Source organism: Neolamprologus brichardi, chromosome 17 (assembly GCF_056152115.1).
Source record: "Neolamprologus brichardi isolate AB-2024 chromosome 17, ASM5615211v1, whole genome shotgun sequence".
In the NCBI taxonomy this organism is placed as follows: Eukaryota; Metazoa; Chordata; class Actinopteri; order Cichliformes; family Cichlidae; genus Neolamprologus; species Neolamprologus brichardi.
In genome coordinates, this window is record NC_142120.1 from 36,206,031 (window position 1) to 36,233,735 (window position 27,705).

At 41.5% G+C, this 27,705-nt stretch overlaps 1 protein-coding gene across 4 annotated transcripts in view; it reads right to left on the minus strand.

The window, feature by feature from the left end:
• Window positions 1-27,705, minus strand: part of LOC102781902 (DENN domain-containing protein 5B) — an 82,859-nt gene that overhangs the window by 18,193 nt on the left and 36,961 nt on the right. For 2 of the 4 annotated variants that reach the window (XM_087831005.1, XM_087831004.1), the window contains exons 3-10: window positions 27,247-27,356; window positions 21,467-22,151; window positions 10,940-11,127; window positions 6,693-7,268; window positions 5,569-5,800; window positions 2,261-2,411; window positions 657-747; window positions 284-391 (exon numbers count right to left, since the gene is read on the minus strand). In XM_087831005.1, the coding sequence (XP_087687131.1) occupies window positions 284-391; window positions 657-747; window positions 2,261-2,411; window positions 5,569-5,800; window positions 6,693-7,268; window positions 10,940-11,127; window positions 21,467-22,151; window positions 27,247-27,356 (2,141 nt within the window). The remainder of the gene's footprint in view (window positions 1-283; window positions 392-656; window positions 748-2,260; window positions 2,412-5,568; window positions 5,801-6,692; window positions 7,269-10,939; window positions 11,128-21,466; window positions 22,152-27,246; window positions 27,357-27,705) is intronic. The other 2 variants (XM_087831007.1, XM_087831006.1) reach the window with 1 other exon arrangement.

A 27,705-nucleotide genomic window follows, 5' to 3' on the forward strand; every position in this document is an offset into this window, starting at 1 on the left:
GTGAATCTCTGGATTTTTGACTGCTGCACATTCAAAACAAAGAATTGGAAGATATGCCCAAGGCCTTTGCTAACTGTGCAGCTCACCAAGCCTAAACACCCTCAGATATGCAAAAAGATGTTATTTTGCTTGTTTTATTCTTGTTTTCCTTTAGACTTTTATATTTTTTACTATTCAGCAAAGAATTGTGCCTTAGTGAATGTGGGAACGTCGGAAAAGTAGGTGGAAGTGAGGGTGGAGGCTACGAGAGGGAATCCAAAACACAAGCATCTCCTGCACATACCAGGCAGGAAGCAGAAGCAGATTTTTTAGGTGGTTTGACAGGAGGAGGGGATGCATTGTCCCACTCCCAAAATGCCATGGAATTCTGTAGGACCAGGCAGCCCTCCACCTGCTCGAGGAGGAAGAGCGGTACAACCCGACCCCGGACGGACCGGAACAGGACACACAGCCAGATAGACGACGACAGAGGCAAAAGAATGGAAAATAAGAAGACAGTGAAGGTAGCATGTGCATAAACATAAACCAAACAAAGAAAGTTCAAACAGAAGGAAACATAAATGTCGTTACATAACAGAACAAATAAGCAGAAAATAAAGATGATAGAGTTAGAGAACAGTGGAGAACAGGGAGCGGTCAGAAGGTTGGTTCTTCACCTCTTTCAGCTCATTATCAAGGGTTAGATGTTCCGTTTGTTGTCTGTGGCGATCTTTCCTGCGCTGAGCTGTTGTTGCCTTGTGACACCACCTGCAGAACGAACACGCTGTGAATATCCTGTGTAACCTTTAACTATCTGTCTGAGCTCCTGTGAGTCAAACTGAAGGGAGAAGAAAGTGAATCAGTTGTATGAAGTTACTTTAAGATTTAAGGTAACAAAAACATTTGCCTTTAACAGTAAAGCAGTTAATTCACAACAGTTTCTTATGTTTTACTTCCTCTTTGATTTGAACTGCATTTTAACATTGATGATTAGGGATGGGTATCGTTTAGGTTTTATCCGATACCGGTGCCAAACCGGTACTTTTGAAACGGTGCCGGTGCTCAAACCGGTGCTTAAAGAATGGAGAACACAAAATTGGTCCAAAAACCTGTTTTTTTGTAAAAAGATAACAATGTTAGCCTTTTCTGCAGCTATGGGGCATATATGGTATCACTCTTGGCTGGAAGCAGTGCTTAATCAATGGAAAAAACACAAACTTTGTCCAAAAACGTCTCATGTTTAACTGTTTTCCACTTTTTCTTTGGTCATTTTAGCCTTTTTGTCCAGGGTGAAGGGAGTATCTGCCATCAAACAAGAAGACAGCTGCATGTAGCTATGATGATGTTTGCTAGTTCACCTTACATGCATTAATGTAATAACGTGGTTAGCCTACTCAACGTAAATTACACATGAACAACATTAAGCTACTCACGCAGAGAAGAACGGCTGCTGCTGCATCATCATCATCATCATTTCTGCTACACTGGCAGGGCTAGGGGCCAGGACTCTCCTCTTCGGGTTTTTTGGGGGATGTTGCTAACTCCGGCTCTGATAACAGGCACCACACCCGCAGTAGATGTGCTCGGTGTGAGGTCTCACAGCAAGCTATCAAATACGGCGCATTTCTCGGCTTTTAAAAAAACGCTATGCGTCGCCAGGTGTTTCATCAGATTTGAGGTGTTACCTCCTTTGACAGTATCACAGTATCAGCTTAAAGCACTTGTTGCAGCTGCTGAGTTTGCATCTTTTGCTGTGAAGTACAGCCAGACTTTGACCGCTTCGCCTTGGGTGTTTTTATTCTGTAGCTCTGCTCTAAAAGAACGTACGTACCTGGACCTGCCTACTATCCTCGGAAACGTAAAATGATTGGCTAGAATCTAAAGTGTATCACATCTCAGGAAAATAAAGCACCGAAATGTGCGCTGCTTTTTGGTCTGGTTACTACCGTTTATGACCATCCCTATTGATGATATTATTACGAGCAGCTTAAAACAATCCTATTAAACTATTCTATAAAGATTTTTCAGCAGTGCAAACAGATTTGTCAACATTTTTGCAGTTTTGTTTGTTATGTATCACTGATTATGCCACACGAATAAAATGGAGAAAAGGAAACAGGATCTGAGCGCGTCTAGCTGGGCTTTCAGTTATATGTGTGTAACCTGATCGAACCAATCTCTGTTGAGCCTACATTCAAACTGTACTGGAGTATTCTGACAAACACAGCCTTAAGGTTCTGCTGTCGTCTGTGACATCTGTCCACAGTGGAGGCTGACTCACTTGTTATTGCTTGGTCCTGTGTTGAGCACTTCGGTCTGCAGTTTGGGGAAGAACCCCTGCTCGTACTTCCCCTGACCGATCTTCATGTCCAGCAGGTGTGGGAGGACGGCCGTGTGGTCGATCTTCATCAGCCGCTGCTCAATGGCCTGAGCTAAACAAGAGACGGTACAGATTCAGACAACACGGTAAGGACGTGAAATCATCACGGCATTTGGAGAATTCCAGTAGGTGTCACATTACTGAAGGTAATTCCAGATTTAAACGCTGCAGGCATGCATATGGATTTATGTGTCCACTGATTCCACCATCGAGATCGCATCTTATCTGAGCACACACACACACACACACACACACACACACACACACACACACACACACGTAATATATGTTGCGGTCCTTCTCAGATAAGTTTTGCTGCAAAGAGTGACTCAGCTTCCTGTTTGTTCTATTCTGTGTCACTTCAAAACAGGCTGTTTATATATTAAATCACAGCATGATGTATGATGTTGTGTTTCAGTCTCTCTAGAGACCTGCTCGGACTGACTCTTCCTTGTTGATCCTTCTAAAGATTAAACATCATCAACAGCAGCGATTGCAAACACTCCATCTTCATCTGTCATGTGGTTTTACTGCGTTTGTCTCTGACTGAAGTCCTCAGAGAGCAGGTGGCGTGTTCTCTGAGTGGAGGCACTGGAGGGAGGCAGAGGAAAGGCCTGTCCATGGTCTGCATAATTAAGTATGCAGACCATTGCAAATGAAGTCACCCTTGGCAACTGCAGTTCACATGGATTAGTGCATGAACACACTGGACCACGGCAGCTCACTCGTACAAACAGTGTTAGCTTGAGCTGACATGTGAAGCGTTATAACCACTGTTGTCGATCTCAGCAACGATCATGAGAACTGGCAGGAAACCACAAGAACACCAACACTGTCAGAACATTGTGCTCCCTGCTTTTTTTTCTTATTCTTGTGTCATGTCCTGCATTTTTAGCATGCTAAAGGCAGCAGCCCACACTTCATCCAAGGGATTATTTCTAGAAGCAACAGCTGGTCTGATAGAGACTACTCCTTATTGACTTCTGAATGTTGAGAAATTCCAGACAAGGCCAGGTTATTATTCTTTGCAATTGTTAATAAAGAGTTTATATGTTTTAAATGGTCATAAAGGGGGAGAGTTTTTTAAACAGGTGCCTGATAGGATTCAAAAAGCTACTACGGACAAAAGCAGAGGTAATGCACTTTAAACCTGTCTGACAACGACGAATAGACAACAGATTAACGGGTAACTTAGCAAAGAACCAATTTTAATTTGTGTCTTTAGGACTTTGACACCATTAGCCTTTGCAAAAAGTCATAATTTATTTTTCATTTCTATAGTTGAATCACAGTTTGACAGGCATTACATCGACTTTTGCAGCATCAAAAAGATCCCAAAGAGCTGTTAGTTGTGTTTTTAAAAAAACGAGAGTGGGGAACAAAAGGACTAAAAATGATCTACAGCAGATGAAAAGTATCTCAAAATTATATCCTAAAGAAACTGGAAGAAATCCAGCAAAGACCTGCCCTTCAGTTAATCCATGCACTGTCTCAGTGGAAGAATATTTGTTAAGAAGCCAATCTGAAGTATGGAAACTAGAGATGGCACGATACCACTTTTTTATGCCCGATACCGATATCATAAATTTGGATATCTGGCGATACCAATATGAATCCAATATAGTGTGTTTTTTTAATCAATAAAACAGTTTTTTTTTATATCTTGCTGCTTTTTGTATAAGTTCATACTCAAGTTAAAAACAAACACTAAAGCTATTCTGTTATACCTGTATGTAAAAAATACAGGTGCACCCAAAATATTTCATAGTTCAGCAAAACTGATCAATCTAATAAACTTAAACCTGCTCCATCCTCCCTATTCTGGTATTTTAAAGAGTAAGCAACCTAACTAATAGGGCTCTAAAACTCCCAGCAAAAGAATAAGAAATAGGGAACCCCCCCATCTCATGATGCTTAATCGACGTAATCAACTTTAATTTGATGCAGTGTGAAAAAAAACTGCACAGAAATAAATTATTTTTCAAGAAATATTAAATAGATTTAACATCTTTCTTCAACAGAATTGCAGACTGCACAGATGGTTCCCAAAGGAAAAAGTACTATAGCTTACTATATTAGACTTAACAGTTACTATATACAGTAATGGACTTCTATACATTTTACATCAGATTAAAACTTTGGGTGTAAGATTCAGATAATTATTTATGAAAAGTTCGACATTTTAAATGAGAATAAGAAAATAAAGTATGTCTTTGTGCCCCCTTTTCCCTGTTCATGCCCTATCGGCCCCCCTGGCTAAACTTTGCTAGATCCGCCCCTGCACAGTTACCAGCTGTAGAAAAAGATCCTGGTGTAGAAATAATATTAAATAAATTCTAACAACAGCTTATCAAGCTTAAACGTGCTGCTGTTGTTCAGCTGCTGGTTTCCTCTTTCTGGAGCGAAGTGGGCCAAAAACAAAGAAGAGAGACGATCAGCTGATCATAGATCAGTTTCATGATTGAAGTAGACCGATACCGACACGTAATATCGGATCGGTCCATCTCTAATGGAAACAGGAAGAAAATGTTGCGCTTTGCCAAACTATGCTGTGGTTGCGGTTCTGTCACGGTGCAGAGCTGCATTTCAGCCAGTGTGAAGATGATCTTATCTAAACAAATGGAATTATGAAAGTGACAAAGTACAGTCACTTTTTTATCCACCACAGTGTTTAACAGACAACAACTTTCAGCATGACAACAATCACAGACCTCAGCATTACTGAAGCAGTATAGGATTATGTTGACAGAGAAGTAACAACAAGCACACAACATCCAAAGAAGAGCTGTAGCATGTCCTTCAAGGAGTCTAGATAACTATTCCTGAAGAATATTCAAAGAAATTCCAAACAAAGCTGTGATGAAGAATAAAGGTTGGCTTTCAAACTTGATAAGAGTTGTACAAACATCTTCCATCTATGTTAGTACATGGTTTACATGGTAACTGCTACTTTGCATCAATCACTGACCTAATTCCCATTTCATAAGCACAATATAAAGAAATGTATCAACATTTTTGCTCATCTCTGAGCAAACATTACTTACATATACCAACTCTTCCACTGAAAAAGACTTATTTCACTTCAGTGAGAAAGTTAATTAGCCTGGAATATTTTCATTTTCACAACACATGCTTCTCACACCAACAATCTGAACCATGTTCACACAGAAATAAATCTCTCACACACACACTTCCCCATCGGAGCTTACCAGACTCTTTGAGGATGGAGCACCTCTGGTAGCAGGACGACCGGAGGCTGGGAGCACGGATGTTATAGAGGCGTGCCTTGTCAATACGAGTGTCAAAGACATGGAGCATAGGCTCCTTCTCCTCCCACTGAGACATGATCTTGTTGTCGATGAAGGTGGCAAACATCTGTGTCTCAATGAAGTGAGACAGAAAGGGAAGGTAGGGCTCTGGCTGGTCTGACAGGAATGAAGCCTATTCACAAGAGCATATGTGTTTCAGTTCATCGTCATTTATATAGCATCTTTAGTAACTTTAGATTTTAAGGTAAAGACAGCACAATGTTATAGAAAAACCTCAACTATCAAACAATCCCCCACGGCAAGCACGGGGAGAAAGAACCCACTTTTAGACAACAATTGTTTTGTAATAAACAAAGCTAGCCTTAAACCACAAATGCCAGGATGTCCTGGAAAATGTAAATATAGAATTTTAACAGAAAGGAAAACAACACAATGAAATAAACAAGTCTAATCAGCACTGAAAACATGCAGACTGATTCTTCAGTTTACAGTACTGCCCATTCTTACATAAAATACTTTAATAGGAAACAGGAACAGGAACTAACAGAACAAAGAAAATAGAGTCCAAATAGACTACGCTATCATTTCTTCCAATTATGGATGATCAACAGCTAATTCATGATAAATCCGCTGGCTTTTCTTATGATCCGCTGTCCTTCACTTAGATATTATTCTTTCCATTTGTTCTTTTGCTTTTTAAATCACTACCATGTGAGATGAACTACAACTTATTTTGAAACCGTTTCCTCCTGTTTATGTCATTTTATGGAGGTAAGCTGCTGTTTTTTCACTTATTTCTTGGTTATATTGTGATTTGTTTGTTATTCTGGCCTCATGTTCTTTTGATATCATTTTGTACTTCTGTCTAATAATAACTAAAACATCTTGGGACTCAAAATGAAAAAGATGCCTTTTTATTTTGAGTCCCATGATTCACTAACAAAGGCAAACCGGTAAGAAGAAAAATGTCTCTTTTGAGTACAACACTTATTTCCCAATAAGGTTCGACCTTTTTACAAACATATCTCTGACTGAGGCACAGCGGGAAAGAAACCTTTGATCACCTTGTCAAAGTTGTGCATCTGCTCCCTGTTGGTGAGCCAGGACTCCAGATCAGGAGCGCTCTGGATAACAAAGGATTCATAGTCTGCAAACATGGTAGTGAAGCGGCTGGCGAACACCTCCCTCAGCTGAACGTTCAGTTTGGCGTTCCTTAGCTCCTCTTCTTCACCTCCTGTTTGGTTTCCTGCGTCGGTGGGCTGACCTTTGACTCCAGCCCTCAGGGCTTCCACACGTGCCACAGTCACCCCAGTGCGTTTAGTCAGCGCCTGCAGTCTCTCCAGCGTAGCGTTTCCCTGCAGCAGCTCCAGCACCACTAACTCCTCTCCTGCCAGATTGCCATTACGTCCATCGTCCTCTAGCTGTCGAAGGGCGGCGGATTTGCGTTCCCTTCCTGGGGTGGACGAGGTGCTGCCAGGACTGGAGCGGGTCCGGGGCGGGGCGCCGGTGTTGGCAGAGATGCCAAAGCTTAATAACACCTCGGTGAGCTCCTGGATGAATTCGGTCTTGTTTGGGAACTGAGGGAAGTCCTCTGGAAGCTCGATGGAGTGGTTGTCAATATCCACGAAACACAGGTTGGCCTGTGAGAGGAAAACACGTTTTTATCAGGCTCTGAAATAAACTAATGGTGCATGTTTCAGTTCTGTGATGTGCATGTCTGTTGGCACAACAAGTGAATTCAATTTTTAGGAGGTATGATGTCCAAAATGTGTTTTTGGACATCATTTTTTGATGTCCAAAAACACATTTGTTTTTGGCATCCTCGAAAGAGTGTCCTATGTATTAACAGACCTCTCTGCATTGAATCATATCTGTTATTAATCTCTGTCTCTCTTCCACAGCATGTCTTTATCCTGTCTTCCTTCTCTCACCCCAACCAATCACAGCAGATGGCCCCGCCCCTCCCTGAGCCTGGTTCTGCTGGAGGTTTCTTCCTGTTAAAAGGGAGTTTTTCCTTCCCACTGTCGCCAAAGTGCTGCTCATAGGGGGTCACATGATTGTTGGGTTTTTCTCTGTATCTATGAAGCGCCTTGAGGCGACTTTTGTTGTGATTTGGCGCTATATAAATAAAATTGAATTGAATTGAATTGTCCTGTGGAAGAGCCACCTCCACAGGACAAGACTCAGCTGTCCATCTGCATCTTAAGGTCAAAGGTCACTCTTTCGAGGATGCCAATGTTCACATTTTGGACAGAGAGGACAGATGGTTTGAAAGAGGAGTGAAAGAAGCATCTATGTCCACTGTGAGCGACCATCGTTGAACAGAGGCGGTGGTTTACGACACCAACTCTCTGCCATCTATAATCCAGTTTTGAGATCCCTCCCCAGACGCCTTAACGCCCACTCACATCCTGGATCATCTGACCTCAGGAATTCACATGATAAGGTGGGGCCAGGTTTCACAATGAACTCACCTGAAACTCTGGCTGATTGGGACCCACACCCAGTTTCACACCTTGGCTCAGGCGATTAGAGGATCATCAGGGGGTCCTTTTGTCCCTCTGTGGGGGGAAACTCCCACTAGGTTTAAATCTGGGACTCTCCACCATTTGACCTTAGAACTGAAGAAGCTTCTCGGATGAAGGTGAAACGTCTTCAAGTAACTTAAAGAAGTCCAGACGCTTTTCTTTGCAAGCTCCTTTGACTCTCATAGCGATACTTGCAGGCAGAGAAAGGTGTAACAGAGCCAAGCATCTCTCATGCTCACGTTTTTAATAAAGAGGGTTAGAAAAAGACAAACTCTGGCTACACTTTCCTCCCTCTCATCATCTACTCTTTGTGTGGCTTTTCATTTCTAGGTCACATCCACTTCAAAGGCGAACACAGGGACAAACTGTGTTCGTGCAGGGGCTCCTGTGAGGGGGATCAGGAGGAGGTGAGGGGAGTTAGAAGGGAGCTGTGGGTGATGCACACAGGCATCCTGCACTGAATTGGATAATTAACACCCATATGTAAAGTCCCAGATTAACGACCCAGGGTGACGATGGGGGTGTGAGCAAAGCGTTTTCCTGCTTTGTTAGAGCTTATCTTGCCCTAACAAATAAACACAGACACACACACAGTAACTGTACCCAGCACTGGACTATGCAATGGTTAAAATCCAGGACACATTCACCTCCTCACTGTCTGACTGAGGCTGAAAAGTGACAAAGCAATAAAAGACTACTCCTGTCTGGCTCTGCCTTGAGGGGAATTTAACGATAACAAGGAAACTGACTGTTTTTCATTTAATTATTTCATATCAGTTTATTTATATGTCTACAGCACTTCGCTCCCGCTCTGCAGGCCTACTTGTTGTTCCTAGAGTATTTAAAAGTAGAATGGGAGGCAGAGCCTTCAGTTTTCAGGCCCCTCTTCTGTGGAACCAGCTTCCAGTTTGGATTCAGGAGACAGACACTATCTCTACTTTTAAGATTAGGCTTCAAACTTTCCTTTTTGCTAAAGCATATAGTTAGGGCTGGACCAGGTGACCCTGAATCCTCCCTTAGTTATGCTGCAATAGATGTAGGCTGCCGGGGGATTCCCATGATGTATTGAGTTTTTCCTTTCCAGTCACCTTTCTCACTCACTATGTGTTAATAGACCTCTCTGTGTTGAATCATATCTGTTATTAATCTCTGTCTCTCTTCCACAGCATGTCTTTATCCTGTCTTCCTTCTCTCACCCCAACCGGTCGCAGCAGATGGCCCCGCCCCTCCCTGAGCCTGGTTCTGCTGGAGGTTTCTTCCTGTTAAAAGGGAGTTTTTCCTTCCCACTGTCGCCAAAGTGCTGCTCATAGGGGGTCATATGATTGTTGGGCTTTTCTCTGTATCTATGAAGCGCCTTGAGGCGACTGCTGTTGTGATTTAGCGCTATATAAATAATGTTAGGCTTTTATAAACGTGAAACTACAATAAATACAAATACAAAGATAGCAGATCCAGAACAATGACAACATAAAGACTGTATTTCATTCAGCTGAGCTGGCTGCTGTGTCCTTATAGAGACCTGATCAAACAGAACCATTATTAATAAAGTTTGATTCAGTTTTTTTCTGGTTTAATAAGTAAAATGTGTGCCATGCTCATTTAAATGTGCAAGTGTGTTTGTTTTGTGTGTGTGTGGTTAGACTTAAAGGAGGTTACTTACACACCTGAACAGAAACTAGAAGATGTGAAATTATAAATTAACTTCTATGTTATTACAATTTCCTGTTACAAGCGTTTCAGTTTGGGTGCTCCGAACATTTTTTATAAAAATACAGATGACATCCTGATGTGGTGTAAATGCAAAGGTGACATCTTTCTGGAGTTTCGTGTTCACAAGAGTTTCAGAAAACCTGACCTCTGACCTCTTAGGTGGGACGTAACAAAGTACTTCGTTACTGTATTTATGTAGAATTTTCAGGTATCTGTATTTTTCTTCTGACAACTTTTGCTCCCTACATTTTAAACATGTCTGTTACTCTAGGTTTATTTAAAGAGAATAAATTTTTTTTAAGGGGCATCCGATGTCTGCACAAACATCAACAAACAAGAGTGAGAGACAACTTCAGTCAGAAATAAAGAAAGATGAGAAAGACAGGACAGGAGAGGAAGACGAGAGGTTGGATTTAAAGGTCAGGATGGCTCAGTAACTGACAAATTTAAGACATTTTGTCTTATAGCTTGTGAAACATTTGCTTACATCTTGTTGAAATCAGTTTTGTAAATGCACACAGAGCAGCAGATCACAGCCTGTGCACAAAGGAAATCTACTGAAACTCACATTAGAAATACAGTGAGCTGTGATTCTTGTCCCTGAGCTGAGCCACAGCACATGCTGTATCTCACTTTGACCCCTGACAGTACTCATGTGTGAAGTCATCCTCTTGATTCAGTAATTTGACTTTTACCGGAGTATTTTTACAAGTATCTGCACTTCTACTTAAATACAGAATGTCTGTACTTTTTCACCTCTGCCTGACCCAGAGGTCAGAGGTCAGATTTAAACTAGTCCCAAATTTCTAGGAGATGCACCTGTGACAGAACTATGAAAATCCTTCATTCTCCAGTTACGGCGTTCACAAACTTGGCTGCCTTCTGACCATTGTTGATGCAGTTTCATGAATCCACAGCTTGATCAAACCCAGTGATAGACGCACCATACACCTACAGCACCAAAGGATCTGCGGCCAGCATCCTGTGCCAGACCATAGACACCAACACTGGTACAGCTGGTTTTAATGTTGTGGCTGGTCTGTGCATTAATGCTACCCATGCTGATGTTGTACCTCCTGAGGAAGCTCAAGTTTGGAGCGGTCAGTGCCCTCTTTGGACTGCAGGCCCATCAGGTAGGGAACAGGTGCATCTAGGAAATGAAGGAGGGAGGCTGGCAGGATGGGAACATAGACGTGCTGCCACTGGAAGGGAAATAGGAGGGTGGTGATGCCCTCTGCCGCTGTCATCAACCGCTGGTAGTCTGAGAAACACAGAGAAAGAACTGATGTGAGACAAGAGCATTACAGCGACACGTCGTTTCATGTCAGTGGTAAAATTGCACTCTGATGATCCTAAATTCACACTAAGCTCCACCAAACACACAAGCACTGCTACAGTGTTTCTCCAATAAATAATGTTGCACTACTCTGTGTCTCGCTAATATGGCTGTAAAGATGTATTTCCAGTGGTTTAACAACATTTTGTGAGAGTGGTTGATTCCAATAATTTGAATATATAATATATTTCATCATAACCTTTAAAAATGAAACAAAATGAAACTTTCTTTAGATAATCTTATATATAAAAAACAACAACAACAACTCTGTCTTTCTCACAAATTTGTGATTTTATTAACGTAGAGAATATCCTAGTTTTTTCAAAGTAGTTTGTGACTTAATATTAATAAGTGGTAAAATTAACCCCTTTCCACTGTCTCTGTAACAGTTTTTGTAATAACCTGAATCGCTCTGAAGCATCAGACTGAAAACAGTGCACACGACATTTGACTGTGGTGGCAGTGGGACAGTGTGTCTGAGTACAGAAGAGGATTTTGGCTCTTTTGAATGATTTTCAGGCTTCAGCGGCCAGTGTTGGGGAGTAACGGAATACATGTACCGCCGTTACGTATTTAAAATACAAAATATGAGTAACTGTATTCCGTTACAGTTACCGTTCAAAAAGGTGGTATTTAGAATACAGTTACTTTGTTGAAATAAATGGATTACACGGCGGTACTTCCCTGTTTCATATTGTGGCGGGTCAGGACTGTTTGGGTTTTGTTTGACAGCTACGTTCTGTTGTTCCAGGTGGCAGCGTTACGGTTGCCATGGTTACATGGTGATGCTCTCTCTGCGTGTTTCCTGGGTGAGAGAGGCCTTTTTGTTGTTGTTGTGCTAAGCTAACAGGCAGAATGCTACAGGTATAGCTCTAAAGAATGTAGCATCATGGGCAGTGTAGTCCGTGCTGCAGGGAGAATGGACTGCCATACCCGTTATGTGTCTGTGAGCGAGGGAGGGAGAAAAAGGAAAAGTACAGCTGTCATCGAGCAGAAACGGGAGCTGGAAGCATGTAAATATAATAATAACCACTGCAGCCAAGAAGAGAGCCTGACGAGCCCAGTTGTAAGTAAGCTATTAAGACTCGACTGTACACCGTGTTCGTGTTTTCCTCTTATACAATAAGTCCCGTTGGAGCAGCCTTTCAACGCCTCTCTCTGTCTCTGCTAGCAAAGTTGACCCAGACAACAAAGTAAAGCTAGTTTTCGGCTACAAGCCGACACAGAACCCACCGTATTAGCCAGAGGTCCCTTTACTACGGTTCGGAGCCGCGGACCTTCAGTAACAGTAATAAATCACAGCAATAGTACATTCATGTAGTTGTAAACAGCATGATAATATATTAAGTAATCCAAAGTATTCAGAATACGTTACTCTCATTGAGTAACGTAACGGAATACGTCACAGGGGCATGTAATCTGTAATCTGTAATGGAATACATTTTAAAAGTAACCTTCCCAACACTGTCTGTGGTACAACATGAATGGCGCTGATGGCAAGTAAGACAGAAGTGCCAGACCTGGCCACTGATATTAAAAACCTATTATGTCAATTTCCTATCAATATAGAACTGACTTTCTTTAACCAGCATCAAAGAAAACACTCAAATATTCAGATCATTCAGACATAAAGTTCTAAGATGATGGTCTCGTCTGTACAGCTGGTTTCACTGCACTGAACTGTGCCAATGAGGTGAGTGAGAAAGAGCAACAGCTTTATAAAATACATAAAGCAGGTGAGTGAGTTAGAGTGCAAAACCAAAGCAATTACAATCTGATGGATTCTTTTCAATCTCTTTGTCACATATGTGAGACTGAGTGAGTGAGTGTGTAAGAACAAATCCTTTGCAGGCACAATCTAATATTGAGTTCAGCAGCAGTTCAATCAGATTTCATCATTATGGTCTGAGTGAAAAGTCCACTTGGAGGAAACAGAGGTGAGAGGGTATCAAACATAACTAAGGTTTCATGAATTCATCATCCTCTCCTCTCCTGTGGTCCACTCCCCCTGGCTCAGCCAGCATCTCCTGGTCTGTATGTGCACCTTCACTGAAGGTTTAAAGTCTTAACCACAGCCTGCGTGTCGGAGATACAGCTGGTTCACTTATCGGAAAACGTCAGTTTCTAGAAGCAGAATGTATTTACAATTGTGTTTAAATGTCTATATAAACACACACACACACACACACACACACACACACACACACACACACACACACACACTTGTAAAAAAGTATAAGCACAGCTGCTCTCGGTAAGTGTGTAAAATACACGTTAGAATAAATGTCACACACTCAAATAAAAAGTGAGGCAACAGGTCTTTTTCTTTTGTGTTTGGAGAATTTGGGATGTCTAAAGAACCAACACGTGTGATTCCTCTCAAAGGCAAATGTTGGAATCTGCAATAGTACTTGATGTTTTTTTTACTAAGGTAAATACCATAGGCAGCAAACCAAGGGTGCAATTGTTCTGAAACTAAAGGGGGCAGCATACCTACACGTGTTCTAGTCTATTCTTAAATAAAGAAGAAGAAGAACGGCAGCTATGAGCACAGCAGAAACTGGCTCCGCCTCATTGATAAAGGCAGTAAGAGTTGGCTGACAACTGATTTGCTCCTCACATACAAGGTCTTAAATAATCAGGCCCCATCTTATCTTAATGACCTTGTAGTACCATATCACCCTATTAGAGCACTTCGCTCCCACTCTGCAGGCCTACTTGTTGTTCCTAGAGTATTTAAAAGTAGAATGGGAGGCAGAGCCTTCAGTTTTCAGGCCCCTCTTCTGTGGAACCAGCTTCTGCTATTCTGTAATGGCAACTGATGTTAAAGACTCACGACCAATTATCACAAAGGTTTGATAAGGTTTACAAGGAAATTACTTTTTCAAACAGCATCAAGTAGGTCAGGATCACCTTTTATGGGTCATTATTTAAAAAGTGCATTTTGTATTTAAGTGAGCTTTGTTTAAGATTCAAATTTGTTTGATGATCTAAAACATAAAGTTGTGACAAATATGCCAAAAGAAGTAATCAGGAAGAGGGAAAACACTTTCCCCATCTTCATCGTCATTAAGAACCTCCACAGGCAGTGTTACTAGAAGTTACTAAAGCTGCTACCACAGCAGACACTTGTGTATGTTAAAGCTCTCGTGGTATTCAAAGCCCCTCGTACACATCATGGTACTGGGCACTATTGGCATACTGGGCCATATGGGAGTAAAATGTGGGGCTAAGTTGGCACAGTGCTCAGGTTTGGGCCTACTTTTTAAACTGCATTATAACACATATATGAAGATGACCTTTCATGCAAATCTAAAATAACTGCACTTAATCAAAGCACGATTTACAGGTTGGCTGTAGCTCAGGAAGTTGAGCTACTACTAATCAGAAGACTGGTGGTTTGATCCCCGTCTGCTCCAGTCTGCATGCCAAATATCCTTCGGCAATATTGACCCCAAGTTGCTCTCCGATCCGTCCGAGGCGAGTGTTAAATTTAGGGGTGAATGAGGCATAAGGACGCATTGTTAAAGTGAAAATCTGAGTAATTAATAAATGTTTTTGTGGGAAAGAGACAAGCCAGGTTTTGAAGCTCCTACCTGTAGGTGTGTGAGCATATGTCTGTACATGTTCAAAGTTTCTCCTTTGTGTGGGAAACACAGCAAGCAAACACTCCTGTTTCTTAACGTTGCAGCATGTCTCATCCTATTTGCTCTCTTTAGCTTTAAAATAACACCTTAACAAGTTCAGCTGTTCTACTTTAGTCATCAACACTTGCTGTTCTAATCTGACTTCAGTGGTGAGGTGCAGTATCTCCCTCCTCTTCCCTTTGCTCACACTGACAAACTTTAAACTTGCTAACTCGAGGCACCTTCAGATATACTTTGGAAAGCCCCAGCAGTGACAGGGCTCAGGGATGCTGTTGTTGTTATAGAACTGAAAAACAAGACGAAACAGGTCGAGTCATTGTGAAACTGTAACGGTGCATCAGGGACTGATAACGACCAGCAGCTCAGTCTCACAAGGCAAGAAGTGAGCAAGTCTGTGGTAAACAGCTGTTACTGTCAGGAAGCAAGTTGTCATCCCATGACAAGTCAAACACGCTGATTAATCACACTGTGTGAAACATTGGCCAACTGCTCTGGATAAACGCATACGATGCACCTTAAACAGCAAACAGCAAACAGTTCTTGTGAAGGTCAGGACAGGAAATGACATTTGCATCAGTGCAGTGTTAGTGCACACAGGCGCCTGGCTCTGTCTGATGCTTTTTAAGCAGTTCAGGCAATTTCTGTATACAGAGAATAACTGCAGACAGATCCTTAAGGTGTATCTACAAAACACCTGTGAATTTCCTGCAGTGGGCCATCAACAGCCAGTGAAGTCAGTGGTTCCATCTTTGGGTAGAGACATCGACCTTCTGCTGCTGGAAGTTTGAGGTCTAACTTTTAGCATCTACACATTTCTTTCCTTCTTTGAGTAGTTGCCAAAGTCAGAGACTCTGAGTAGGAATTAGGGGTGGGGGAAAAAATGGAGACTGTGTAGTATGGTGATATTTTGTTTGTTAATAATGTATCGATACAGGGACAGCAGAAATCGATACTTTGTTACAAAAAGGTTTTTGTGCTCTGACTTCAGAGCATGTTGATCCTTTTTCTGAGCAAGAATCCTGACATTCCTTCACTGTCCAAATGTGTTTAACTGTTTTTTTGGCAGCAATAAACATGACAGTTTACTTATTTTAATTTAAGACATGTTTTATTTTAATTAAGTTTAAAACTTTTTTATTTAATGTAAAATTCTATTTTGTTTTAATTTACTTTCAAATTCTTCAGTTGCTGAAGGGGCTGCATAGTTTTCATAAACTGCATAGTTCAGAATAGCTATAATTGTACCAGATGGTTGATTCAGTTAAGTTGGACTAGACTGTAATACAAACCGTTCAGTTTGTCAACAATCAAACTGAAATGAGAGAAAGACTGAGTGTGAGACTTTGATATTAGATAAAATGAATATTGATAAAGTTTACCTTTATGTACAGAATCTGAATATCGCAAAATATTTTTAAAAATTGCAATAATATCGTATCGTGCGTTAAGTATTGTGATAATATCGTATCGTGGGATGTATGGTGATTCCCACCTCTAGTAGGAATGTGAACATTATTAAACAATTTCACTGCATGTGACAAACAAAGAATCTTGACTAATCCTTCCATTCTCTAACTGTGTGTCTTTGAGAGGAAGCCGGAGCACGTGGAGACACACAAACTTCACACAGTAAGACTCCTGATAGTGGGATTGAACTCAGGATCTTCTTGCTGTGAGCCAACAGTGCTAACCACCATGCCACAGTGCTTAATAATAATGGCTAGCTTAATAAAATGAATACAATCCATAACGACACGGCAGGACAGCAGCTCATTAACATGTAGCACTGTACCATGTTTCCCTGCCTATAGCACCATTACATATGAAGTTGGTATATTTCTGCACGCACATAATTACTCAACTTTTTTTGATCACTCGTGTTTGTGTAATCTGTGCAGTGTGTAAAAAGTTGGTATTATTGAGTATTATTATGGATTTTCAAAGAAAGTAATTGCAGAAACCGGCCTAATTCATGATGTCATATCCTTGATTTTAAACTTGTGGCAGAAACAAAAGTACCTATAAGCATATTAAACTTTTCTTTGTTTACTTAAGTTAACATTAAATGTAGCAGTTCAACTGCAGCTTAAACACACAGTCTTTCTGGAATTTGCACTCATGAATTTGTATTCTGTAAGAAAGTTTGTTGACCTAAATTGACTTTGACGGTAACCTCAGAACATGCTGAAACAAGGAAATCACGTTGACATGTGCCAAGAATGTGATTACAGTTATACTGTCTGATGAAAAGGTTTTTATTTGCCTTTAATTTGGAGCAAAAGGTTCAGTGCTTGTTAAAGTCTGACATCATTAAACCAGTCGGTTAAGCACACTGTCTTTGCAGTCATTAATATATTATATATATATCATTATGTCATTTGACACTTTAATATACATTTTTTGTAATGCAAACACTTTAAATGCAAATCTCCTTTGCAGAATAAATGTGACTCAGAAGGGCCACAAGAATCATCTTTACTAACAAGCTCATACTTAATGTGTTGAAAAACCTTTTCTTTACTAAGAACAATACACAGTGAGGTGCGTGATCAGATCCAGAGAGTAAAGATGCCAGAACAAAGGAACCAGACAAGATTTTACAAATGTAGAAAGGATCACTGGGACAACTTTGACATTTATAGTGAGGGAGTCGAGTTTTTGGTCACTCTCATTGATAGTAGGGCTGCCACAAACGATTATTTTGATAGTCGACTAGTCACCGATTATTTTTGCGATTAGTCGACTAATCAGATCATCATTCATTGAACGTAAAACACATCTTATTGCATCAGCATTAAGGTATGTGCTAACTAAAAATAAAGACAAGATGATAGTTTGTTAAATTTTAAGGAAGTTTGCAGATTGTTTCGGTGAAGTTTAATAAACTCCTTGCTATCTAAAATATAACAGGACACCGGAGTAAATTCTCGAGCATCTCACACTTCTGATAATCAGCTGTCTGCTTGACGTTTATTCAGCTGTGTAAAAACTATAACTTTAATCTCAGCCAAACCGATTTACTCAGGAACAAATAAAATACTAAAAAAAGCCAAACAATAACATTTTAAGTTATCTAAGTGACTTATATATCATGTTTAACCTGAGTAGCGAAAGACGGCGGTGGGTTTGAAAACGATTAGCCGGGAGTCCGGTGTTCTCACGGCTCTAGTTAGCCTAGCCCCCGGCTAGCTATCGAGCTAGTGGCTAACAGACGTCTCCGAAAACGTTGGAGCGCTTTTGAAAATATGTGGTGTCTTGATAAACTGAGCAGATATTTGAGGTTTACACAGCTACATTCTCACCTGAAAATATGTTAAACGTTTATTTTGTGACCCAGAAAGAATAATAAGAGTAATATTAAAACTAACTAGCTGCCGCCATTGTTGGAAACTGAGCTGGGCTGCGCTATGAATTCTGGGACACAGCTTCTTCTTCTTCGGGGTTTAACAGCAGCTGGCATCTTTGTACATGCAGTGCTGCCATCTTCTGTTTCAGTCCGTTATTACACTCTTAAATCCTACTACTTATTCCTGCGTCGATGCGTCGACTATTAAATCAGTCGTTAACGATTTTGATAGTCGACGTAATCGTGACTAGTCGACTAATCGTGGCAGCCCTAATTGATAGCCACTTCAATTGCTTGCCTCAAAGTTGAGCAGTTAAATGTCCCTCTTTCAGCAGAGTTTGTTCTGTCTGGACAGATAACTCCTTACGGCATTTATCAGAATCCCATTTAATCAAACGTGACTCACAAATTAAAAAAGTGTTTTCCTCTTCATTTATTTACACGAGTGATTTCTACGTGCCCACAGAGAACCTGGACCTCTTAGAGGTAGTTTCTGATGGTTGTTATGAACGCCACCTTTAAAACTGGCGTTTTTTGATTTGGAGTTTTAGGTCTGGTGTGCGAGCTAACAGCTTCTTTTTGCATGACTCATCATGCACGGAAGATAATCAAGCTGCAGAGAGAGTGCTGAAGCTGCACTGAAACTGCAAAAGAGCATGACTGAGGAATGTAGGACAAATAATGATCTCAGTCTACACACTAGATTCTCTGCATTTGCATCTAACACAGAGAGGAACGCACACACTGCCAAGACTGTCTCACTGCAGCTGTCAATAATAAATGAAAGGAATCCAAGAAGCAGGAAAATCGGATCACTGTGTATCCGAGTGTGATTTGCACATAAAGCCTCATTACAGGGTTCTCTGTTTTCAGCTGCTTCTTTTTACTTTACAAGTTTTTAATGCTTCTCCGCTTCAAAGTATAGAAAACAGGAACAGTATGTTTGAAACAAACATCCACAACTTCTGGCAACCAGACAGAAAGCCTTACAATAGCTTCCAGTGGCTAAAAGGCCTCAAATTAAGGAACAACGTCATAGCATAATAGAGTGAAGACAAAAATGTATCCACTGAAACCTCTGAAGTTGATTAATTGAACTGAATTTGATTTCATTTTTTCCTCAAAGATATTTTTAGTAAGGTTAACCAAACAGAATACACGCACATTAATAACGAGCACAATAAAAAAGAAAACATCGCAGAGGTTGTGAAAGGGAAAAAAAAGCATATTGCAATGTGGTCTCAGATTAGAAAGAACAGAGCTAAACTTAGTTATTGTTAAGGTGGCAGTTAAATAGAGAAATATACATGTAGAAAAAATAATATAGAATAAGAATAGAATATATAAGAATAAATAGATGAACATCTACATGCAGGCTCATAGAGCAGTGATGAACTTGGGCTCAGGGCCTGAAGATTTGCTAATATTTCAGCACGGACCCTCACAGCTGTTTGTATGTTTCGCTGGTATCGCTAATCAGAACAGATCTTTTCCAGGCTTGGACAGGACATCGGATCTCTCAGCCGGTGCGAGCGGGTCGAGACAGAAGGATGTTGAATTTATCAACTATGAATCTCACATATCCTCAGACAGAGACATGCTTAAGTCCTGCTCACAAGCAGTTTAATGCCTGACAATCAAAGGGCCTTTAATGCCCACCAGAATGTGACAGATAGCAGATATTAACCCCTTTCTTGGGCAGGGATAGCTCAGTAGGTAGAGTGGTGGCCCCATCATCGGAAGGTCGGGGGTTCGATTCCCCTGAACAGCTACCCTGAGGTTCCCCTGAGCAAGGTAACGTCCCTACACACTGCTCCCCGGGCACCCAATGGCTGCACACTGCTTCACTGAGTGAATGGGTTAAATGCAGAGAGGAATTTCCCCTCAGGGATCAATGAAGTACACTTTCTTTCTTTTTCTGAGTTGGGCGCAAAGTTAGGAACATATCTACCTCAGGAAAGTTCGACATCTAAGACTGAAGAAAGTGTCTAATCTGAAGATGCCTGAATAAATAAGTTTCACTAAAGATGCAAAGTTATTATCAGTGAACAAATCATTAAAGCGCCTAGTGCTCCGACCACACCAATCTTGAAATACAGGATTGCTTATAGATGGTTAGAAAGGGTCATTTGATGCGATTGGACTCAAACAAGACAAATCAGTCAGACAGAAGTGTTGTGTCATCTGAGCCCGTATCCTCACAGTGTGCCAGACCAGCGGATTATCAGAAGGCTGTGGAGTGGAGATCCAACTCCTGCCAAGACAGATGCATCTTTAACATAATTTAACTCCACCGGCACCCAGGACGCTGAATTGTCCCAATTTTGGAAATGAAACCAAAGTATGCTGATCGTATGTTAGCTACCCACAAACTGGCAACATAACAATGATTAAAAATGAAAATGTGCCATTATCTTACAGTGACCAAAAGCTAGGGACCACAGCAAGTCTTCCAGGTCCTGATGCAACACAACAGCCCCATCACACTACTACCACCATGTTTTACTGCTGCTATCATGGCCCTTTGCTGAAACGCTGTATTATGCAGTGTGACACACGCTTTCCAAAAAGTTCAACTTTAAAGTTACCTTTGCTACTGGTCCTGGCTACTTGCAGCAGATGGCCCCGCCCCTCCCTGAGCCTGGTTCTGCTGGAGGTTTCTTCCTGTTAAAAGGGAGTTTTTTCTTCCCACTGTCGCCAAAGTGCTGCTCATAGGGGGTCATATGATTGTTGTCTGCATGTATTATTGTAGGGTCTGCCTTACAATATAAAGCCCCTTGAGGTGACTGTTATTGTGATTTGGTGCCATATAAATAAAATTGAATTGAAAGTATTTTCCCACTTTCCACACAGGGCTGTGCAGGGTTGGATTTTTCCCCTTTAATAATAACAACCCTTCATTTAGAAATTTAGAAACATTTAAGTGTTACTAACATAGAAAAAAATAGGAAATCAGGAAGGGGGCAAACATTTTTCCCACTTCTGTATAATGTTACAGTGACCCTTCTCAATTGTTCATATATATATAAGATATTACTAAAATAAGGTAAACTGAAGCTGACGACTGGACATTTAACTTATCAATGACTCTCCAGGTCCTACAACATGTTAAAATGTCCATTGAAACCATGTTGGAAGCATGTTTAGAGAATAGGTTAATGGAACTATCATGTGTGGTATACTTGACACAGCCTGTTTGTATTCTTTGTGTAGAACCAATTCAAAGTGTAATAGCACCAGAAATCCAACAGCATGTGTAGAATGTACTTACCCTGTGAGTACAGCAGAATCTGCATCTCCAGCAAGGTGCAGGTGAACACCTGGACCAGGTTTTCCACGCCTAGCAGAGAAAAGGCCTCTGCCAGGGGGAAGTCGGCCAGGGGAAGCTCTCCCGGTCCCGGCCTTTGGCAGACAATGGGTTCGTATATGCCGTGGAATTTGAGTGAACGCCCCAGAGCAGGCAGCGGCACCTCGTACAGGATGTTGTAAACGTAGCTCTCCAGTGGCAAGGGGGGTGCGGTTGCAGCTATGACAGCAGAGTGCATCTGTGCAAGGAAGCGCCGGCAGGCGTGCATGAAGGGCATAGGCGTGATCAGACACAAGGCTTTGGACACATAGAGCGTGTCCCGTGACGAGTCATAGCTCCCCGCTGCACGAGATAAAGATGACGAGGATGATGAGGTGGGGGAGTAACCATCATCTAAACTGCTGGCTAGTGAGTCCATGCTGGAGGAAGAAGAGGAGGAGGAAGAAGCGGCATTTGTTTGCTCGGCATTGTGCATCTGGTAGAGAGTCTGCATGGCAGAGCAGATCTGTGGGCTGGTCACCTCCTCATAAAAGGTGTGAACGAAACCATATGTTCGAGATCCATCCTCCTTGGTGATGATGAAGGAGTGGAACTGAGGCTCGCGCTGGTCTGCCTGTGTCCTGAATGACAAGCCTTTGGGCATACAGAGCTGCAGAGAGGAAGGGTAAACAGAAATCATCGCGTCAGTTCTGAGTCACTCACGCTGGAATTTGTTTATGTGTCCATAATCTTTCACTTTTCCAGATCTCATCGGTTTTTCAAACACCGGTAAAAATGGTGCTTACATTTAATTCTACAGCTGAAAATCCTACAAGAAAAAGGCAGCGATTCTCTGCATGACCGTTCTCAAATTTGAATTTCTGCAGTTTTATGCTTTTGTTTTCCATTTTATTGTTATAATGAGTTCAATAAGGAAGATCTATGGCCTCACGTTTGTCCGCTCCAAGCAGTGTTGCTAACTTAGCGACTTTGTCGCTATATTTAGCGAGTTTTCAGACCCCCTAGCGACTTTTTTTCTAAAAAAAGTCGCTAAAAAAAGACATAAAAGACATTACAAAAAACAATAATTGCTAAAAGAAATTTAATTTGTAGTTCTAAATAAATTCTAAATGCATTTAGGACGTTTTTTGCTCACTTTATGTCTCGACCACGATGTTATTTCTCTCTCCAGCAGCGTAGGTTACAATTACATTAGCATGACCAATTATGCAAATTAGGTGATGACGTCATTTAGCGACTTCTAGCGACTTTTAGGACAACCAATAGCAATTTTCCTTACTGAGGAGTTGGCAACACTGGCTACAAGGTGCTGCCGGCTAAATCTGAGCTTCATCACTTCCATTCATGCCACGTACTTTAAATCTCTCTGCGTCTTTGTGCTACCCACCACCTCCCCATCTCATCACTCAAGCTCCATTCAAGCCACCTTCATCTCCACCAACGGCGTCTAGGCTCCAGGGGGTCCTCCCCTAATCCTTTTTACAGCTGGGGTGCTGTTTTGCCGAGACAGACCATCGGAGTCTAACCGCCAAACGTCTGTCTGTATTCTGTGATTCCTTCTAATGATCTGTCCTATTGAACTGATTTGTTTGTTGTTGTGACCTGAATATGTTAACTACGGCACTGAGGAAGTCTTTCATGGCGTCTTATACCACACATCCACTGTTTTCAAGAAATGAGAAGATTAATTATTAAATAAATTATAATTGTTGGAATTTGCTAACTCTCTATAGCAATCACGTCATGATTACTTGATCACTTGTTGCTTTCACAGCCAATCAGTTATTGCCATCATCAGGTTTACTTGGCTGCTGAGACGAAGGACACACTGTGGAGACAAGTCTCAGGTCACCATGTCCATGCATGTGTACATGCACACAAACTGTCATCCACAATAATTGTTTTGACATTTTGAATTCTCTTCCTTATTGTGCTCTGTGCTGATCTAAACAAATATTTAGGCCTAATTGGATTATCCATGGGTCTTAATGAGCCCTTGGAGATCATTTCCTTTCCACACCCATCCTGCGTCTGACAATAGTCCATGAACATTTTTATTCTTTTTTGTTGTTTTCTACAGAACAATTGCAAGAGTTTTGCCTCTGAGTTCAGTCAGCAATGAAAGATAATGATATAAATGATGACATCTGGCAAGTCTTGTCTCAAATAAGCATTAACCAGGCTTCAGTACAAGCCTGCAGAATGAACCAGGAAGCAGTAACAATCATTTAACTACGTGAGTGAGGAGCAACAGGATATACCGGTGCAGGGTGGCTGTTCATGTAGGAGCCAATATACTTATGAGCTCCACGACGTAGCAGTTAAAGGACAAAACAACCAAATTTAAATGTCTTCCTGTTTATAATACTGATGTGAAAAAGAAATGAGGACAGCAGCAGTTCAACCTATGTGCACGGTTTATTGTTTATGGTACAGGAAAACTGCTGAGACCTTTACAGGCTTACTAAACTGCAGAAGAAGAGTCTGTACGGAGCTGTAAGAATGAAAATGTGGCAAACACCTGAAATACCATAGAGAAAAAACACTGACATACTGTAGAAACTGTGTATAGTACCAGTGTACCATACTTCCACCACCCTTCACCAATCCATAAGGTAAAATGAAGATGTACTATATTGCCACACGTATTTTCTCTTATTGCCTTCAGAAGCATATAAACTTGAGTGACATCCCATTCTCAGTCCATAGGGTGCAATATGAAGTTGGCTCACTGCTAGCAGCTATAACAGCTCTTCTGGGAAGGCTTTCCAAAAGGTTTAGAAGTGTGTTAATGGGAATTTTTGACAACTTTTCCAAGAGCAGATTCGTGAGGTTAGGCACTGATCTTGAATGAGGCCTGGCTTACAGTCTCCACTCTAATTCATGTTATGGAAGCCTGAGGTTAGGACTCTGTGCAGGCCAGTCAAGTTCTTCCAAACCAAACTCACTCATCCAAGTCTTTATGGACGAGTGCACAGTCATGTTGGAACAGGAAGGAGCCATTCCCAAACTGTTCCCACAAAGTTGGGAACATGAAATTGTCCAAAATGTCTTGTAATGCTGAAACATGTAAAGTTCCTTTCCCACACCATAATCCCCCTCCACCAAACTTTACACAATGCAGTCAGACAAGTACAGTTTTCACGACAACAACCAAACCCAGACTCGTCACTCGACAGTGGGGGCATTCTTTACACCACTGCCTCCATTGATTTGCATTGCACTTGTTGATGTAAGCTGTGTGGCCATGGAAACCCGCTCCACCTGCTCGTTGACTTTTACTGTTAGCTTCCTTCAAGCTACGCAGGTTCTCCTTGGTACTGGTTTAGCATCCAAAGCATTGCTGCTGACAGAGGTCATAGTAAATATAGAGCAGGACAGAACTGTCCCCACTGATTGGCCCATAGTTAGAGGATTTGAGGTATATTGGACCAATATCTGAACCAAATATTGGATCAAGCAAAGTCACAACTAGAGAAGCACAGAAATATGCTCTGGTACGTACTTAACTTTCTATGTTGTTGGTCACAGATTGCAACACATCAGAGATCTAGTATGTAAAATGTGGCTTAACTTAAAGAGCAAGAATGGGAATATATATACTAGTATACATATATACTAATATACTAGTATATATATATATATATATATACTAGTATATTAGTATATATATATATACTAGTATATATATTAGTGTAATGTAAAGTTTTGAAAAGTGTGCGATTTCTGTGCCTGCAGAACATGGGCTAATACTCATTTGGTTGTATTTATTCTCTTTACTGACACGACCATATCCATAAGAAGTGGGCAAACCTCCCTGCCATTTACATATATGATTTTCCTTTGCTCCCCTCCCAGCAGAAACCTAAAGAGGAGATTAGATTCCACAGACGGTGAGACGGTAATAAGATGAAGAGATGATGGAGGTATGTAGGTAGAAGAGGAGATTTAAAGCTATAATGATAATGATTTAAAGAGCTACAATGATCAGAAAACATGGGAAAAGAAAGAATGATATTTCTGTCATTAAATGCCCTTGACATAGCATCAAGTTTCAGCTGCTGCACTGCTGCATAATGGACTGTTTCCATGTCAATGTAAGGAGAGATGCGCGGCTGAATTATTTAAAAGATGTGGTGCTGGGTGAGGTGGAAAACAAGGTGTGTACTCTTTATCCACACGGAGAGTACACACCTTTGTTTCCATCACGAACACTGTGCTGGTCATGTCTCCTTCATTCCTGTCCTGCTGCCACATGTGGTCCATCTATGCTGTCTAGGACTACGGTTGGTGATGGTAGGATTTCTTCTGGTCTGCTGTGAGTTGCTGGAAGCTGGAGGGCTGCTACAAAGAGAACTTTGTAGGTGGAGAACTAGCTGACAGCCCAGTACGTTGGGCTCACCTATGCTTCAGAGCAGAGCAGGGACTGCCATCATCAAGTTTATATTTGCACCGAAAGGCAGCTGATTACACTACTTAGTAATTTATTTATATGAAAGCACTTTAAAATATTTTATTTGCAGAGTAGAAACTCCCTTTAAGGCACATATTTGCATGTGTGCGCATATATACGCACCTTTGCCACAGGTAGAATGTAAAGCCATATATTCAGTACATAGCCTGTCCCTTTTTAACTGTTGTGTTGTTATAGATCTTCCTAGATGTCTAAAGACTTAAACCTTAAAAATCTATTATTTCTTCATCTACATGTGATTTGTATCTGTTCATATATGTCTGGTATCTCTATCCCAAATACTGTTTGGCAGTGTGGAACTCTTCTCTTGACAAGATTTTAAAAGACCTAAATCAAAACCATAAATCTGCCACTGTCAGTACAGCTTTAAATGTAAAAGGGGGATTTGTATTAATTGCTTTGTTACCCACAATTCCTTGAGGCCCAACTGTGTTTTAAATCAAAGCCTCAAGACCTTCTTCCTCTGTCTCTGACCAAAACCACTAATCTGCCCCATTTCCTCTAGAAATGATCCCATTGGGCTCTTCCCGCCGTACTTTTGATAGAATCCATAGTCTCCTTTATCCTCTGCCTGTCATGGTCCGCGGCCCGGTGTCCGAGGAGCTGATGGGATGCCCACGCCCACGGGTGTGGCTGTTAACTCCACACCTGCATCCCATCTCAGGCGATTATCAGGTGGACTATTTGATCCAGCCCAGCCAGCTGCTCCACGCCAGTCCGTTAGTCGTCTCACAGCAGTAACGTACACCCACGGGAAGGCGGTTGTGAAAACCCTCATTTACCTGAACAAACGCTAATCTTTTTCTTTGCGCTCAGGTAACAGCTCGGTGTGTTTTTGAGCCACCTGCCTGTCCACCTGCTCGTCTGGAGTTTGGATCACCTCCAGTACCGATCGCCTCTACTTTCCTGGAGCTCCCCCGCAGACCCTCACCCCTCCCTCCGGCTCCCACGGCCCCGCTTTGACTGTAAGACTCATACTCTCCCCCACGTATGCTGCTATTTCCCCGCTCCCCAGTAACTCTCTTCCTCTTTCTGTTGCAGCTTCCCACAGTCCCGATTACGGCGTTCCTGCGTAACTCATCCCCCGGTCCCTTGGTTTTTCTAGTTTCTCGCGTGTTTTCCTTTGACCCTTCCGGGACACCTTTAGTTGAAATAAAATTTATTTTTCGTACTCCTGTGCGTATTGTCTCTGCTTCTGGGTCCAGCTTGTGTACTGAACTTCGGTTCATGACACTGCCTATCATTTCTCTAGAAATCACAGTCCACATACCATGTTAACAGCATCCTGGTCGAATGGGTTCCACTCCACATTTTCTGGATAACGTGCCAGAACTTTGGACTTGAATGTCCTCTTCAGGGGACTCTGCTCAAAGTTTTCACCTGAACAAATGAGAAAGGGAAAATAAAAAGGTAATAATGCATCAACAAACAAAAAATCAAACAACTTGGGCCTGAACCTGCAGAGTCATGCTCCAGATCAGCTGAGCTCAATGCCAGCCCACCTCAGTTTTAGCTAAACGGATACCCGTTTGGCGTGCTGTTCACAAATAGCAGGATACTGTTTGCTGGTGACTCTGTAGGATGCCCCCCATGCTTTTTCTGACTTTAGCAATGCCATATCTGTTATATTAATGCCTACTTTGTTCTGTGAGGGCTATTGCTGCTAAACTCGATGCTTTTCTGGTGTGCTTGTCATGTATGCAAGTGAAAGCGCAGAGATGGGTTCTTT